The sequence below is a fragment of the Cyprinus carpio genome, chromosome A2 (assembly GCF_018340385.1).
Source record: "Cyprinus carpio isolate SPL01 chromosome A2, ASM1834038v1, whole genome shotgun sequence".
Lineage (NCBI taxonomy): Eukaryota > Metazoa > Chordata > Actinopteri > Cypriniformes > Cyprinidae > Cyprinus > Cyprinus carpio.
The window spans coordinates 17,027,753-17,046,658 of record NC_056573.1 but is presented as its reverse complement, the minus strand read 5'-3'; the positions used below and the strand labels follow the sequence as shown (position 1 = coordinate 17,046,658).

The following is an 18,906-nucleotide window of genomic DNA, read 5'->3' as shown; positions in this document are numbered from 1 at the left end:
CAGACCATAGCAGGGACTGCTGATCTTGTGGTATAACTGTAAATGATCTGTGTCTGTCAGACGTGTCTAGCCAAGCTCTATCCGTTTGGCTGAACTCCCATAAAACGTGGATATTTCCTAAATAAAAAGGTTATTTACTAAAATCTAGTATATCTGCTGCAATGGCTTGTCTGGGTTGAGCACAAATGTGTCCAGAAGAGAAAGATTTTCGCAGATGCTCACATAAACCAACTTCTGTTTTTAATTAGTAAATAAATTCACCAAACAACATATAAGATACAATTTCGATATAACAAAAAATTATGCATATTAGTCTCACTATGTCATTTCATACTTGTTCTTAAACAGCTGAACATATGCACAGATTTTTTAAATAGTTATAAATGTCACATTGTTTTAAGCTTTTTATTACATTATTTAAATATAAAACCAGATGCCAGTGTGTTACTTTTCAGCAGGTGTGGGATCTTAAATACATTTTAATGTTCTGAATGTGGGTAGAATATTAGACAACACTGATACCCAGATGTACTGCTCTTTCTGATAATCCTAGCTGCGGTGGTCCCGTTTTACAGGATAGTGCACACTGTTTTATGCAGCAATATTTCAGAACAAATCAGTTAAATTTTTTACTCACAGACTCCTGGCTTTGAGATTAAAGTTAACTTGAACATTTACACCTCAGTGTTCTGTCAGATTGAAGTTTATATTGTTGCATCTACTGCAGTGATGTCAATTTGGGTTATTTTTCAGGTGGAATGATTCTTAATCCCTCCTACTTTGGAACCAAAGGACACAACAACACCATGATTCATGAGATGGGTCATATTTTGGGACTGTACCATGTGTTTAAGGGTGTGAGTGAACGCGAGTCATGTGATGACCCCTGTCAAGAGACCACCCCATCCATGGAGACGGGAGATCTGTGTGCCGATACAGCCCCAACCCCAAAGTCTAAAGTTTGTCACGACCCTGATCCAGTCAATGACACATGTGGCCTTACCCAATACAAAAACACACCGTACAACAACTACATGAGTTACACAGGTAGTCATGATCAGGTTAATGCTTCTGTTTGCTCACCAAAAAGTTAATGTCACTTAGTGGTACAAGTTATACCTACACTGTAAAAATAAATCTGTAGTTTTTACAAAATAATTTTGGCAGCTGTGGTTGCCAGAATAATTTTGTAAAAAATACAGAAAAACTGTAGTTTTTTACAAAATAATTTTGGGCAGCTGTGGTTGCCAGAATAATTTTGTAAAAAATACAGAAAAACTGTAAACACATTTAACAGCCAAAAACTGTAAATTTTACAGTATAAAACTGTTATTTACAAACAAGAAAATCTGAATGTAAACCAGTAAATTCAACAACTGTTTTGTACCTTTAACATACTGACAACCACCATAATAATGCAGATGATAAAAGAGAAAGCCACATGAAGAATCAAAGCTCATCACAAGTAGCTTCGCCACAAGCAGAAGTTTATATTAATATATAGAAGGTGTCACAGAGTCATTCATGCAAACACAAAACACCCACCATGGTGACACACACGATAATTAAATAATGCAATAAATTTTCATTAAACAACAGAAGTTGTAACATAAAGCCCAAATGTACATAACTGATAAAAAAAAAAACTATTAAAAAACATGATTATTTAAACAAAATACTTTCAAATGTGGAGCGTCACGCAGGGAATTTTGGGAATATCAGTTTTACAGTTTTTGACTGTAAATTATACATTGATTTGTTCTTTTTTAATTCTAAAAACTGTAAAATTAACAGCATTTTACTGTAAAATTACATGAAATGTCTGGTTAGATCTTTTACAGTTTTTCCCTGTATATAGTACTTTAAACAAACGTTAACCTATTAACAGTTTTTTTCTCTGTAGCGTTTTTACAAAATTGTACAGTTAAAATTACACTTATTTTTTACAGTGTACATGCATGTAGTGTAATGCACTACCATTCAAAAGTTTGGCATCAGTACAAATTTTTTATTTTATTTAGTTTTTTTTTGAAAGAAGATTCTTTTGTTCAACAAGGCTGCATTTTTGATCAAAAAGATTAAATTATGTATTTTAATTTAAAATATCTGTTTTCTATTGTAATATGTTTTATAATGTAATTTATTCCTGTAATACTAAAGCTGCCATTACTCCTGCCATTACTCCAGTCTTTAGAGTCACATGATCCTTCAGAAATCATTCTAATATGCTGATCTGGTGCTCAAGAGACATTTCTTATCACTATCACAGTTGGAAATTGGTTGTGCTGCATAATGAATTATGGAAACTCTGATACAGTGTCTTTTTCAGGATTATTTGATAAACAAACAAGAAAAAAAAATTAACAATTCAATCAATTTAGTGCATCCTTGCTGAATAAAAGTAGCAGTTTCTATAAAAGATAAAAAGTCAGTGATATACATAAACATTAACTCAGTGTTAATATTTAATATTTATTTGTGAAAGATTTTAACCTTTTTTTATTACAGATGATGACTGTACAAACCATTTTACACCCAATCAAGTAGCTCGGATGCACTGCTATATTGATTTAGTCTACAACAACTGGGTCCATGGTAGAAAGCCCACCCCTGTTCCTCTTGCACCAGTGGTGATTGGTCAAGATGCAGATTCCGTCACCATTCATTGGTTGAGCCCAATCAGTGGGCCACTTGCCCACAGGTAAAGTGAGGAGCATACATATAACAGACAAAGTGGAAATAAATGTTTGTCTGTACAAATATTTATACATCCATGTTACACTATTTCACTTCATTTCTCCAGGCAACTTGATTTTGGGTTATGGTTAGAGTTAGTACTAATACTTCGCCACATTACTTTATTTTGTAAATCAGATATGAACCATGCTGTGTGAATACATACTGGAGCTCATTTTCATGATTATGCTAACTGAAGTAAATGTAGTTATGTTAGAAATGTTCCACTCTAACATGCAGTTTTGCAGTGCAAAAACCTGCATTTTATTCACAAACCATGTGCAGTGCAGTTTAACTGGGTGTTAAATGTTGTTAAACACAAGCTTTTTGATCTATCACTCTCTTAGGGAAGGTGACATGAACTGTCATCTCTGTGACGAAAATGGAATTTTCCATCAGTACGCCCATGAGGCCACTTCTCCTCACGCCTGTGATTCCACTGGATACTGGACACCAGAGGAAGCAGTGGGTTAGTACTCATGTTATTTTAACATTATCACACAACTTTACTTCATCCTTGCAAACACAGACAGGTGGAATGATACAAACCATAACAAAAGGCTCATTGCAGTTGGGCTGTTTATCAACGCTGTTGAAATCCCATTTGGTCAATCAAATTAGAGGACCATAACTAACTGCTGTATTATAGTTTTTATATCATGATCTAATGTTCTCCCACACAATCATATGTCATGACTCATGAATCATAACATGTATGACTGAATGCCGTCTCTGACATACTTCTTGTTGTACGTGTGCTTGATCCTCAGCACACCACTGAATATTTCACGAATGATCGTCAATGTAAAAAAAATAAAATAATAATAAAATACCTGCTCTTTGATTAATGAGGATAGAGAGAATTTAGCCCTGGCTTCTTTCTCCGAACTTGTGCATTCACATTCAGGTGGATTGTTCAGTCTCATGCGGGCCAGGTGCGTGCAAGTCTGGAAGAATGTAGGGAATAAATCATTAAATCATAATTGCCTGGATAAAGAACACTCTTTTTTTGCCATCAATGAATAAAAAAGGCCCTTGGCACAGCTTCAAGTTTTGGTAATATTGGGTGGCGTCCAGAAGCGGCCCGTCATAAAAAGCGATGTGTATCCTGTGCAGCTTTTCAACTTTATTCCTCACCTAACAGATGTTACTGATTATTCTAATCAGAAATCTCTTAGCATCTGGTCTGCCCGCTCACTGATATGTGTCACGGATAAGATTGTGCTTTAAAAAGTCCACCCAAAATGTGGAAATCCTCCCCTGGTATGCAGTCGTTTTCATAAAGCACAGTATTATGAGAGAGGTCAAGCATAAAATTATCCAGCTAGGTGGTAGTGGAGAGTGATTTTTGGCCCGGAGTCTTGTTTTGAGAAACAGATGGATGACAAATAAAGTCTTAAATGTAAAAAAAAAAAAAAAAATGATATATTTATCTAAGAAAATAATATCTTTGCGATATTAATGATGAATGAGATTTAATACCATCGGTTCAGATAAATTACGGTAACATATTGTTTTTGGTTTATTTTTAAAAACATGATAAAGTGCATGATGACTACCTAATGTGAATTATTTTGTCGGTCAGTTAATCATGTCAGAAAGACTTTAAGAGCAATATGACAACACTGTTTGTGTAGAATGAAATAATGCTTACGGTAATACTACGGTGAATCATTTGATAACTGTATTAACGCAGGCCAATTCAATACCAACAAATCATACAGTACTTGGATCTCAGATCTCTCACATCTTGCAGCACTCATCTCTGCTTACTTGTACCATAGCCTCTGTATGTACTATAAGGAAACTTTCTGAGAAATAGGGCTCGAGCCAGGGTGAGCAGAGACCTGGTTAAGGCAGCGGAAAGAAGGAAGGATAACATGTTCACAGATCTTGCCGCATGGCTTCTCCCTGCGGGAGCATTACACCACATCTGATACAGTCATCAATTCTACCTTGTGTGGAGGCCCTTGCTCTGTTTATCTGACCAATTGAGAATTATGGTTTGCCTTAGTCTGCTGCTGTTTACCCTGTACACATCCACACATGTGAGGTCACACTGGGTGCAAAGGAGTGCTCTGTGACTCAAGGTTGCTGTCTGTCTATCTGTCACTCTCGACCTGGAATACAGTTTAATCTATCATTGTAAAACTTTTTGGAGGCAGAGAGTTCACATGGCCTGAAATTAAGACTTGTGCTCTTTACATTAATACACAATAGTTCACTAAACAGTTGTGTCACTTCAGCATGTTTGGGCACAAAAGTGTCTTACCTATTAATTAACCCCCTGCAGTTCAGTTTAACCAGGCTATATTTATCTCCTTTCTATGTAAATTATATTTATTATTGTTAATTTATTATTACAGGTTTATTAAGGGAAAAACTGTAGACTGTTTTTGGCTGCAAGCAGGGTGAGATTGCTTTAGTACAAACATCCAGTAAACAAGCAAATCAGTATAAATAACATGATATTCTGACAGGACAATGTCCTAGACAAGCACACTTTAAGACTTTTTTTTTCTTTAATGTTTTGCCCATTTTACTATATTTTTCATTATTCATTACATTTTATTTATAAATATACTTATTTATAAAGAGCCGATTTACTCTTAACTTTTACAAGTTTGGGATAAGTACTTTTTTATACTTTTATTCTGCAAGGGTGCATTAAATTGATCAGAAATGACAGTGAATACATCTATAATGTTAAGAAAGATTTCTATTTCAAATAAAATGTGCTCTTTTGAACTTTTTGAAGTGTTTGGATCGCAAAGCTGTACAAAAAAAGTACAATAAAATATTAATATTCTACTAATCCACTGATCATACACACAAAAAAATCACAAAAAAATTTCGCAAATATAATTAATAGATAATTACCACCGAAGTCCCCCTGAATACCCATGTAAGAGTGCCGCCCCAGGGATCTCCTGGTATTATCTTCCCCTGTCTTACTCCTGTTCTTCAGGCCACCGAAGGCATTAACTCTTAGTTTAATAAATTATTTTGTGAGCCCTGTCTGTCCAAATTAAGGCGTCAATCTGTCTCCTTTGCCAAGTTGCACCTGGGTCTTACGATCGATTGAGGTCTGGGGAAATGTGCTTCACATCCATTGCCAAGACATGTGTTTTTTCCCAGACACTCTCTCTTTCTGTTTTCCCTTTCACTCGGTTTCTCCCTCTTAGCCTCCCATCCTGTCTTTTTTCCAAAATTGTCATAAGAAGATTGAAGATTCAAGAGATTAAATGGTTGTTCATGATAAAAGCACAGAATTGCTTAGTTCAAAAAATCTAGTGAGCTGCCTGCAGATGCAGCATTTTAAGATGCGTACCTAATGCAAATGCTGTTCTAAAAAGGTTTGCAACCTAGTTATGCTGCCTTCCTTGTTTTAATCCTAATAAGGCAGAATCATATAAATCATAGACAAAGAAGCCAATCCCAGAATGCATTCCGATGAACACAATTTAAATTTAATTCACTACTGAAAATGATCAATAAAAATTTTATGATTTTTACTCAGTTACTCAATTGACTTTTTGTGTATTCTATCTGTTTTAATGCTTATTGGACTACTCTTCTGTTAGCTTAGCAACTTGCTAACATCCGTCTCTATAGGAATCGTTTGTGAGTGGGAGCTCAATTTGTGTAGCATGTGTATTTGCTGCATGCCATATCAATTCCAAATCTTCATATATAAAGTCATACATTCATCATATATGAGGTTTCAGGACAGAGTGCACATATAAATTCGGTGTACAAAGCAGTCCACTATTTTGTCATGTTTTTGAATGCATTGCTATGGAAATGCCCGTTTTAAGGCTAAAATGCCTTTTTATCGTAATGAATTATGTCATTCTTCCAGGTGTATGTCCCATTTGCCAAAAAGATTCTTAGCTTTTGATGGCGAGTTACAGTATTTTCATTTTGGCTTTGGATGTGGTTTGCGTGTGTTTTTGCAGGGATCCCTGATGTGTACCAGCCATGTGAGCCCAGCATGCAAGCCTGGAGTCCTGAAGTTAACCTCTATGAGCACAACATGACTACGCCGTGCCCCCAGATTGAGGGCTGCCTGTTGGAATTGCACTTCCTTCATCCGGTTGTCCCTGACAGTTTGACCGTATGGATCACTTACACCTCAGCCAGTGAGTACATCAAACACCTGACTAATATACACTACTGTTTAGAAATTTGGCATCAGTAAGATTTTTTTTTTTTTTTAGAAATAAATTAATACTTTTATTTAGCAAAAGCATATTAAATTGATCAAAAGTGAGAGACTTTTACATTGTTATTTATGTTTCAGGTAAATGCTGCTGTCCTTTTGAAATTTCCAATCACAGTTTCAACAAAAATATCAAGCACAACTGTTTTCAACATTTATTATAATAATGAATATTTCTTGAGCACCATATTAAATGATTGAGCAGCAAATAAAAATTATTTCTGAAGGACCATGTGACATTGAAGACTGAAGTTATGGCTTCTCACAATTCTGCTCTGCCTAACAGGAATAAATTATAGTTTAAAATATATTTTAAATAAAATGTAATAATATTTCACATTTTTTGTATTTTTGATCAAATAAATGCAGACTTTAGTGAGCATAAAAGACTTCAAACACATAAAAAAAAAAAAAAAATTGTACCAACCCCAAACGATATTGTAACGATAGTGTATGAATGATTTATATGAATGAATTCTTCTGTTTTTTTTTTTTTTTTTTTTTTCCCACAGATCAAAAGGCAATTGCTAATATCATGTTCATAACGGAAAATGGCGAGATGGTCCACACAGGTCCTCAGCATGCTTCCTGTGACATTCCTTTGACCCTCCATTTACACACTAGTAAGAAGGTCAAGGCTGTTAAAATCTCCACCTTTGATAAGAAGCTCGAGATCGATGCTGTTTTGCTGACCTCGCGGCCCCAAAATCCTCTCTGCTCCAGCTGCCGCCCCCTTCTCTACAGAGTGCTCAGAGAACCACCAATCAGAGAGGACCAGAGTCCCGTCATCATCAAACAACCCACATACACTGACAGGTAAGAATTTCTATATATGTAAAAAAATTGAAACATCGATTTACAGCATTTCTGGGAGTATTATTTTAAGTGTGGCTTAAGCATAAATGCTGAACATGTTGTGTTTCTAAAACTGTCATTGAGTTGTATCTTCAGCGTATCACTATTCAAGTATTGTGCAATGGTTTTTCGAAGCAATGTCTGAAAAAAATTATTTTCACAGCCAACACAACAAGAAGAATAACAATATCATGGATGTGACATTGTCATTTCATTATTCATTAATTTTAAAAGCATCAACAGGTAGCCAATTTATTTTACATATATTTTCACATTTTATTCTGCTTGCTCCAATACAAATTCATCAACGGGCACTGGATTGTTGTCTTGCAATAGGTCAAAATGTCCAGAGATTAATAGTGTGGATAAGAGAACGTAACACATCCAGAAAATTTCCTTCCACAAGTCCTGTAAGCTCAGAAAGATGGAAACTCTACTGGGAATGTGGATAGGGAAAGGAAAGAAAGACAGATTGCATATGAGAGAGAGAGAGAGAGAGTGGTACAATGAAACCCTGGAATATAAACCAAATGTGACCGCTTTACCCGTAGAAACAGTAAACACCCATGGCTGTTTGTAGCTCATCTGAAATTGTTTCCAATCTGTCGCTGAAGGGAGTTGTGTGCTTGATGTAGTTAGTGTGCAGTAAGTGAGAGACCTTTCATTTGGCATGGGAGACAAAAGATTGACAACAAGTAGAGGGGAAAAAGGGAGTTGGAGTGAAGATGGGTTTGTGGGAAAGTAGGCTACAGTGCCACCGTGAGGTCTACAGCAAAAACAAAGCACTTGACATGAAATGAGTAAGGTAACAAGAGGCCAGTGAAGGGAGGTGCTTAACCTTCAGAAAATGTTTATCTTAAAAAAAATAAAGAAAAATACTAAACATTATATGAACCGTTTTATTTCCTATTCATTTTATATGAGGTTTGCGGATTTTGCCAACATTTATGGCACATTAATATTAAATCCCAATTTTGTTGGATATGTGTGTGATTTTGTTATAGTAAATAAATAAATAAATAAATATAATAATAAAGATCAATTTTTTTTTTGTTTTGAATACTATTCAAAGGTTTGTAGTCGGATTTTAAAAAACCTTAAAATCCCAATAATAAATAATTTATTTGATCAAAAATAGAGTAAAAACAGTATCGTAGTGAAATATTACTACTTTAAAATGTAATTTAAATTATTTATTTATTTATTTATTTTAGTTTAATATGTTTATCATAAATAAATAAATGGTCAAAATAATACTTTTTGGATGATGTTTTTCACTGAATGCTTTTAATAGTTGGATACAGGCGATAGAGTCAAAACCTCCTTTCATGTGAATAATGGCTATTCTAGTTTACAATTGCCAAATAAAATATGTTATACCTTACCAGAGGAGGTCTTGTGCTGTAGGTCCCTGCCTTTCTCTATAACTGGCTATGCTATGAAGAAATAAATATGACTTTATCTTATTACTTGCACAGAATCCTTCATTGGAACGTCCTATGCTACCTCAGAACAATAGTTTTAAATAGTCTTTCTACCCCTTCTCTGTCCCTGGAAGTAATCCATAATTAATAAGGGCAATTTGTTGAGTAATAAGACCCGCTGGAGCAAGTAGATGATGCTCAGTAAACTAGGCATCCTCTTACCACCGTCTGGAAAATGACTGATATCAAACAAGCCTCGCCAGTCATGGTGAGACTCTTTTTATAGAGTCATACAATCAGATCAGATCGATACACCGAGGAACATCACAGTTTGACATGCAGTGATACCCTTGACATTAAAATGTCATTTCCATTTTTAACAAGAATAGATTTTAGATCATACTGAGAATAAATATAGCTTAGATCAAGTATTTCTGCAGCATATTTTAGATTAATATTGTGCATTTGAGCTGTTGTGCTGAAAATCAGCATCTCTGTGATTCTTTAGTATGGTTTATGATTGCTTTTAAAGGAATAGTTCACCCCAAAATGAAAATTTGCAGAAAATGTACACATCCTCAGACCATCGAGGTTACACAAGATGTAGATGAGTTTGTTTCTTCATCGGAACGTTAAATTTAGCATTAAATCCCTTGCTCACCAATGGATCCACTGCAGTGAATGGGTGCCGTCAAAGTTCAAACAGCTGAAAAAAACATCACAATAATCCACAAGTAATTCACTCTAATCCAGTCTGGAAGTGAAAAACTGCATGTATGTAAGAAACTAATTTAAGACGTTTTTAACTTGCTTCTGGTTAGACACCTCTATCTCTAATATTGCTCAACACTGTCAGTATAATTATATATAGTATGCATGATTACAGTTGGAAAAATGTAACTTTATCACTAAATATAATTTCAATTTACTACACTACAATTTTGCCAGTTACTTTGTTTTTGGTGTTTAACAAAAATCACCACCACTAATCCATCATTCATCCATTCATCCATTCATCCATTCATTCATTCATTCATTCATTCATTCATTCATTCATTCATTCATTCATTCATTCATTCAGTCAGTCATTTATTCATTCATTCATTCATTCATTCATTCGTTCATTCATTCTAAATGCTTAGTGGTCTCACCACTTGCTTTTTGCTTAACTGTGCATATTTGGATCTGAATGTGTTTGTGTGCTTAGTGATGTGCAGAGGGACGTTCAGTACCTGTACAGGATCCAGGTGGAGTCAGACGGTTTGTTCAGTGAACTTTCCCCAGGCTTGGTTTACATTCATGGAGAACATTTTTGTGGTGATGGCACACTACAGGGGTCAGTATAAACTTAAGGGTCCGTCAGAGGGTTTGCATGTCATGTGCCTTAGTCATTTTTAAAGAATGTTTCATATTTTTTGAGCATTTGTTTGAGTCTCTCTCTCTTTTTTTATATATATTTGAGTGTTTTGAAGCATAGCAAAAGACTTTCCACCTATTTCATAACTGTAACCTTTGGCATCACTCTCTCTCCCCCACAGGACTGAGGATTGTGATGACGGGAATCTCTTAAATGGAGACGGCTGCTCAAAAAAATGCCAAGTTGAACCAGGTTTCAAATGTCATGGTGAGTCACACTCATAAAAACAAATACTCTGACTGTCCACTGAAAACTCTGGCCCTCAGACTGTAAACACCACAACAGAAGCGCCAGGAAACTTCCACACAGGACAATAAACCTGGGTAATAGTCATAACCAGGTCTCAAAACAAAACAATCAAAAACAAAACAATACAATATTGCTGTCTACTTTAGATTCGGATTCCTCTGCTACTGTTTTTCTCTCTCATATTGAATTAGGCAGTCAGTTTATCACAGTGATATTGAAGGAAATGTGGAGGTCATTATACTGTATTTCTAGCACCCATTGCAAAAGTCCCTAATACAGAGAATCAGAGTATCATTACTCTGGAGTTCAAATTCATTGCTCAAATAATTGACTGTAATCTCCAGATGGGAAAATGTACAAACAAAAAAGTTAATTGTTGCATGTTAGATAGCAAAATATGTACATAAATTCAAAATACATAAATTCTTAATAAACATTTCCCTTGTTGTTTAAAACAACTTTAGTTGTTGTTGTTGTTAGGGGGTGTCTTATAATAATCATTGTAGTGTATATATAGGTGTATAAGAAAATGTCTTTTTTCATTATGTTGCATAATATTAAAGTAAGTTTATTTCTCTCATTAGTCCTTTTTTTTACATTTTACATTTTACAGTGTCTTTTACACTAAATGCTGTTTTACATTTAGTTCTTTTTAACTTTCCGTTCATCAAAAAAAATCCTACTTTTTTCCATTGTTTCCACATAGTATACAGGACAACTGTTACAGTTAATAATAAGAAATTTTTATTGAGCACCATATTAGCATATTAGAATGATTTATGAAGGATCATGTGACACTGAAGACTGGAGTAATGGCTGCTGAAAATTCAGCTTTGCCATCATAGGAATGATTTACATTTTTGAATTTGTTAAGAAATCATTTGTAGGTACGTGGGATGAAAGTACAATATAAACTAGAAAAGGTCTGAGGAAGGTCGATTGACTGAAACTTTGCTAATAAAAATATTTTTGTGATGATGCAAGTTAATTCAGGATTTGTATTGTTTTTTTGTTTCTATTTTAAAATATATTTAAACAGTTTATATTAAACTAATATTATTCAATCATTAATTTTTTTACTGTATTTTTGTAATAAACATAAATACATCTTACACATCATCCTAATTCTTTTAGAACACAATATAGATAATGTATTATAAAATTCCACTTACTCCAGAAGTCCAGTATACTGACAGTCAAAATACTTGTTCTCTTGTGTTGCTGAGTTGTGGATCACCAGATCTTACTGTTGTTTTTATTTCTAGGCTGGTATTCAAAGATTCAGTCCAGATTTCTAAGTATCCAGTCCAAACTGTGGTTTTTCGGTCATTTACTGTAACACAGCTGGTGGTATTTCTTATAATCAAGATCATCTTAATCAATATTTTATGTCATCACACTATTGGAAATGGTTCAAAGTATTGCATGTACAGTATGCTGTAAACTGCGATTGATCTTCTTAACAATCATAACAATCTGTTACATAATGTACTTGAGTGAGAGTAAATGCAGTACAGAAAGACTCAGGAAATGTTAGGAGAAAAAAAGCAAATAGTTCAACAATTTAGTCAGCGTTGTTTTCGTGACTGAAAGCACTATATTTTCTGTGAGTGTGATGCATGAGAAGCGTCTAGCAGTGTAACCGCATTTTTGTGGCCAGCGATTCTCTAAGGCCACATTAGGAGCTCTCATATATAAACTCAACATGTAACCGCATTTTTGTGGATTTAGGGCATTCAGGAATGGCTTTTTTGTGATATTTACTCTAAGGCCACATTAGGAGCTCTCATATATTATCTCCACATTCGTATTTGGGGAGCAAAGATCAACAAAGCTTAGGAGTAAATCCTTTGGCACTGGCATGTGGGTTAGGTCAGCTGTTCTGCAGCAGAGACGGCCAATCAAATGCTTGTGTTTTTAATTTGTTGTTAGAACACTTTTGAGCGCCTTGCCTTTGATAAGCGTTTCCCACCAATGAGTCACCTTCCTCTTACCTTGCAGCATTCTCAGACAAGAGCTCATACAAGACTCTGATGTCATTCACACGTGTCCCTCTCTAACGAATTCGCTTTAATAACATGCTAATTCTCCTTTTAGCCCCACGTGCACTTCTGTCATAACTCATTCATATGCCATGACATCATCCACATATTTGTGTGATCGTTAATTTAATCCTCTCAGTAGAATCACATTCTTTTTATTTTCAATTCACACATAAGTGAGGCCTAGTCTCGCATACTTGCTATATAAACACAATTACATCTTGGCAGTGGAGTCATTACTTGTTACTTAGGATGAGTTTGTGCTCACTCTCACTTGCTTTTTCTGTCTCTCTCAGGTCGGCCAAGCCTGTGCTATGTTTTTGAAGGGGACGGAGTGTGTGAGGAGTTCGAAGTACGTTCCAGCATCCAGGACTGTGGCTTTTTCACTCCCCAGGGCTTCACTGATCAGTGGGCGTCCTCTGCCTCAGGCTCACATCAGGACCAGAGGTGCCCTGCCTCGAAGGTCACCGGGGAACCTGTGCTCACTCAGGTACACAAACAGTTTAGAATCCATTAGCCGTTATGAACATCTTCTTAAATGAACCACTCAAATGAATAAAACAAATCTGTTAATGTTTGTTTTGAATGAAATTTTACATTTTAAATACCTTTTTCTTTTGATATCCTCATCAGATGTGCAAGTCGCAGTATTTTGACATAAATGAAGTAGTAGCTCATGATGCATGGAGCCCCTGTACCGCCCATCTGAACAGTTACTATACTGAGGATCAGCCTGTCTGGCTAAAGGTACACACACTTGCTCAGTGAATGAACGCTGAGTGTAGACTTCAGATTTGACAGATTATTCAGTCTATATTGGGCAATTTTGATATAAACATTAGCTTCCCCCTCTGCTGACAGCCTTGACAATAAATAATGCATATTTTGTGTTTTCAAATACATTTTGAACAGTGGTTTGTAAAATAAAAGAAAATTTATATAATTTATTTATTATTAATATTATTCTTTATTATATATATATTTTCAAATAAATTCATACTTTTATTCAGAAAAGATTTATTAAATAATCAAAAGTGACAGTAAAGACTTTTATAATGTTACAAAAGATTTCAAATAATGCTGTTCTTTTGAACTTTCTATTAATCAAATAATCCTGCAAAAATGTATAAGGCAGCACCGCTGTTTTCAACAATGATTATAATAAGAAATAATTTTAAATCATTTCAGCATATTATTATGATTTCTGAAAGATAATTTTAATATGACTGTTTTTGCTGTATTTTTGACCAAATAAAGAGGTTTGATGAGCATAAAAGACATTCAAAAACATAAACAAAAAAAACTTACCAACCCTAAACTTTTAACAGTAGTGTATTTTGACATTCATATGTATATATATCATGCCATCATGGCTACTCACACTGTTCATATATTATGTTAGCCAAGGAGCCATATATTAATTGCTAATAATACTGATACGTTGTTTTTGCAGGTAGGATTTGAGCGACCGGGTGTAGCAGCCTCTGTTGTTATTTATCTTGCCTATGATGGTAGTTGGCATGGGGAAAATTGCAGGAAAACGGTGACCATTGAACTGTGTGACACCACTGGAAAAAAACACCTGCTTGGTAACACATAATCTGTTTAATTTAATTGGGAAAGATTGTAAACTTTGTATTTTTTAAGGAACTTTGTTGTGTTTGCTTCTCCACAGGTTCGTATGAGCTCTCATGTCAGTATAACCCCCTAGTGGTGAATGTGACTCATAACCTGAGTGTGCCGTTCTACCAGACTTCAGCAGTGCAGCTGAACTTCTCCTCCTCTCAAGTGGCGGTGTTGGCGGTTGCATTGCGTACATCTTGTCACTTCAGCGCCTTTGCCCTGACCGGGTGCGCTGAGGGTGGGGTCTCCCACGACTTACAAACACACACACATACACACTTTTGCATTAACACATGATACAAACACTAAAAGTTAGGGATCTGTACGATTTTATTTTTATTTATTTTTTTAATTATTATTATTATTATTTTTAAAAAAATTTTTTTACTTATCCTCACCAAAGCTGCATGTATTTGAAAATACACTACTATTGTAAAAATAATTACAATTTTAAATAGCTGTTTTCTAATTTATGTGTTTGTTTTTTTATGTAATTTATTCCTGTCATGGTAAATTATGCCATGCCAAAACATTCAAAAGAACAGCAATTATTTGTAAAATAAATCTTTTGTAACATTATAAATTTCTTTACTCTCACTTTTAATCAATTTAACATGTTCTTGCTGAATAAATATAATAATTTCTTTCAAATCAATAAAAATATAAAAAGTCTTACTTACCCCAAACTTTTGAATTGTAGTGTACAAATTAAAAGATAAAATGGATCACACAGACTACAGTATACGGAGACTGTTTAAGAAACTCTTACACAGAGACACAAATACAAACAATTCCATCATGTTTGACAATGGATATGATGTCTGTCTATGTCTACAAATAATAATTAACATGTGTTTTTCTCACTCAGATGTGTGCATAAGCTATGCAGTGCTAAATCATGCAGTCCTCTAAACATCGAACACGCTTCAGTCCGTTGTACTCCAGTCACAGACTCTAAACACTGCTCTGTTTCTTGTCATCGTGGCTATACACTTACTGTTCTCCATGGCCAGGGCCTTCCTTCTCATCAAGTGCGTACAAGTGTTATTAACATCCTGCTTCTCTCTCTCTCTCTCTCTCTCTCTCTCTCTCTCTCTTTCTCTCTCTCTCTCTCTGTGTCTCTCTCTGTCTCTGCAATAATCCCTATAAGAAAGAAAAATCACATCTCCTTGATATCTAGTTTCTGCTAAACAGCAGTGAGATTAAATGAGTACTAAGTTAGTGCTTCAGGTAAACATGTTTAAATGATCAAATAATTTTTTTATTAATACAGCCATATGCCAGCCGTCTTATTCAGATTTCTAAGAATACTGGCTTAGTCATGTAAACACCTTATTCAGAAAGTCCATCGTAACTGGAGGCCCATTTATACAGTATGTGTGCATGTCCAAACAGAGATAATTTGGGGTGATATTAGATATACACGGTGTTTATTCAATAGTTTGACTGTTTCACAACTTGTTTGGAGCAAGAAACATTTTGCAAACATAAAAGGAAAGGTAGTGGCCTACTTCTGTAAGTCTTGTGACCTACATTTTCCAAATCATCACATTCCTGTTTGTTATTGTGAAATAGTTGATTAAATTATTGTGGAGAATTACTAAAATGCAGTGTAAGGGCAAGAGCATCTCCAGTAATTCTAGAAGACAGGAGCGGGAACCCACATGTCTTAGTTTATTCAGATTTTGCAGAATACCAAAATGTTCCAGTAACTGTGGAGAACATAAACACTTAGAATTATGTTCACATGTTCGTTGTCTCGAATTGTGCTCACATTTACCAAAATACCAAAGTCTGTGAATTAAACATGTCTCATCAAATTATCAAAGAAAATATATTCACATCAATTTTATAACTTAGCGAAACAATGTCTAATTTGTGTCAAGTGAAATACTGTCATGTTTTCTAATGAACCTAATGAAACTGTGACTTTATAAATTGTTGTAATCCTCTGTCTGTTTTTTGTCCTCTCCTCAGACGGAAGCAGAGCTGATTTGTGTGCATGGAGTGTGGGACCGTGTAGTGAGCTGTCAGCCAGTGGACTGTGGCCCACCTCCTCAGTCTCATGTCTACTTTGCCTCCTTTTCATGTCCTTGGGGCACCATATTTGGCAAGCGGTGCACCTTTTCCTGTAACGCCCCGGCAATCCTGCAAGGTAAGGACAGGAACTGGCTTACAGTGTGAGACCTGAGGGTTTTTGGAATCTTTACATTCAGTGCATGTATCTGTTTCTTTGAGACTTTGGCCTTCTTTTCTAAAATAATAACAGTATATTTGTGGATGACAAAAGCTCTTCTTGCATGTTTGCCCATGTACACTGGAAAAAAATCCAAAAAATAATTGTGCTTTTTGGCATTCCAGGGGTCATTTGACTCACAGCTGCTAGTTAAACCAGCACTTACAAACATATAAACAAATAATATTATCACAAAATAATTGAATGATTGTACTGTATTATATTTAATAATAACCTAAAACCATAAAATAATGGTTACTTGAAACAAAATAAACTTTAACTGAAATAAAATAAAATGTACAAAAAACACACCCTTAACCTTATTTTATTTCAGTTAGTTGACAAGGCTAGTTAGAATTTCTATTTAGTTTACCTTTATGTACTAAAATAACTAAAACTCATATAGGCATATAAAAAAAACTAATAAAAATGACAAAAACAAATTCAAAATATTAATAAAAACAATAATAGTATCTCAATAATACTACAATCACTGATAATAATGGAATTGTTATTGTTATTATTATTATTATTACTTGTTGTTTAAATATGACATTTGATTTGATTATGAAATATGAAAATATGAAATTGATTTGATTTTAAATGATTTTATTATCTTATGTGTTACTTTTACCTTATATCATTACATCATTCAGAAACAATCTTGCAAAAAGATAAACACTGCACGGAAATCGCTATATTATATTATGTCATGACATGTCATATTATATCATATTTTAAAACACATCATATTACATGTACGAAATGCATGGTTACTGTTTTTTTATTATTATTCTTCAAAATTATTGTCTTAATATTTGCTTTTTTATTTTATGCTGTAATTATTTTCATCTCTCTTTTTTTGGCATATGGTGATATTCAGAGCTCTTTTTTACTTTATTGATGTGTTGCTGTCACCTCTGTTATGGTTTTTGTTGAGGGTTTTCTCTTCTAATGATTTAAAGCTACATGACACAAATAATGAGCGACCACAATGATAGCCAAAGAGCAATTGTTTACAGAACTCCAAACAATCAATAAGTTTTTTTTTTTTTTACCATGCTAAGCTAAATATTAAGATTTGTGTATGTGCTTTTATATGCATACAGTATATAGTCATTTGTGTGTCAGTGTTGTTCTTGCACTCATTCAGAAACTGTGCATCAGTCTGGCTGTGGTCCTTGCCCTCTTTCCTGGCTTTGTAAATTGGAAAGTAGTCCCGGGCTGCAGGAGAACAGCACACAGGTGGAGATAGGAAACATGCAAGTAGGCAAAAACAAGAGTGCATATCATCCCATACTACTAAAGCCCCCAGAGAGCCCCTCAATTCAGACAGCGTAGAGCAGGCTGGCACTTGGCACTCTTACCTCTGGATAGCAGGAGCCATACTTAGGCAAGGTGGCTCAGGGGTTAAGGGGCCACTCCTCACACTCTCGTATTTATTTTAAATGCAGGCTTTTGATGGATCGGTCCAAATTTATTTCTTTGGCAAGGAGCGGTGCAGTCTGTGGTCAGTGGCTTCACTGGAAGGTCCAGCACATTGCATCACGGAGTAGCTATGCTTATTGGTCTTGATGGCAAGGTTCTTGTACCATAATGTGTTAAAGTGATGGGCTATAGTGCTCCTTTGGGAGTTTTTAAAATCTATTCATGACTTGACATTAGTTGAAACACACAAAAGTGATGCAGCGATTATGCACTTTATAAAGTATCTGGAACTTCTCAGGCATGTTGGAAAAATGCATTTTGCATCCATTTTTGGTGTAGCTAAATTTAAGCACAGCTAAAATTTTTGTTATAGCTAAATTTAAGCACAGATACAAAGTAGGCAGACACCTTAAAACTTGGCAAAGAAATCATTATATTTTATTTACCTATAAAATTGCTTTAAAACTTTAACAAAATCTAATTAGATATGTTGCTTTAATAGTACTAAGAGAGTCCTATATTACATGGGCCCTAGGGGCCACTGAACCGTGTGCACAAAAGGCATTTTATAAAGTTAATAGAACTCTTCTTAGTTAATAGAAAAAGAAAGTTTTTTAAATATATGGCTTTTCATATCATTGGAACACATTTATGTAAAGGTACAGTATAATTCC

At 34.8% G+C, this 18,906-nt stretch overlaps 2 protein-coding genes across 5 annotated transcripts in view; one reads left to right on the top strand and one right to left on the bottom strand.

Moving 5' to 3' along the window:
- astn1 (astrotactin 1) overlaps positions 1–18,906 on the bottom strand; it is a 584,917-nt gene that overhangs the window by 350,011 nt on the left and 216,000 nt on the right. The gene's annotated exons all lie outside the window — the stretch shown is intronic.
- Positions 1–18,906, top strand: part of LOC109067989 (pappalysin-2-like) — a 49,555-nt gene that overhangs the window by 14,083 nt on the left and 16,566 nt on the right. The window contains 13 exon segments of the mRNA XM_042775951.1: positions 754–1,047; positions 2,509–2,701; positions 3,084–3,205; positions 6,696–6,878; positions 7,471–7,774; positions 10,445–10,573; positions 10,776–10,861; positions 13,242–13,435; positions 13,579–13,692; positions 14,399–14,534; positions 14,621–14,795; positions 15,437–15,599; positions 16,546–16,723. Coding sequence (XP_042631885.1) covers positions 754–1,047; positions 2,509–2,701; positions 3,084–3,205; positions 6,696–6,878; positions 7,471–7,774; positions 10,445–10,573; positions 10,776–10,861; positions 13,242–13,435; positions 13,579–13,692; positions 14,399–14,534; positions 14,621–14,795; positions 15,437–15,599; positions 16,546–16,723 — 2,271 coding nt within the window.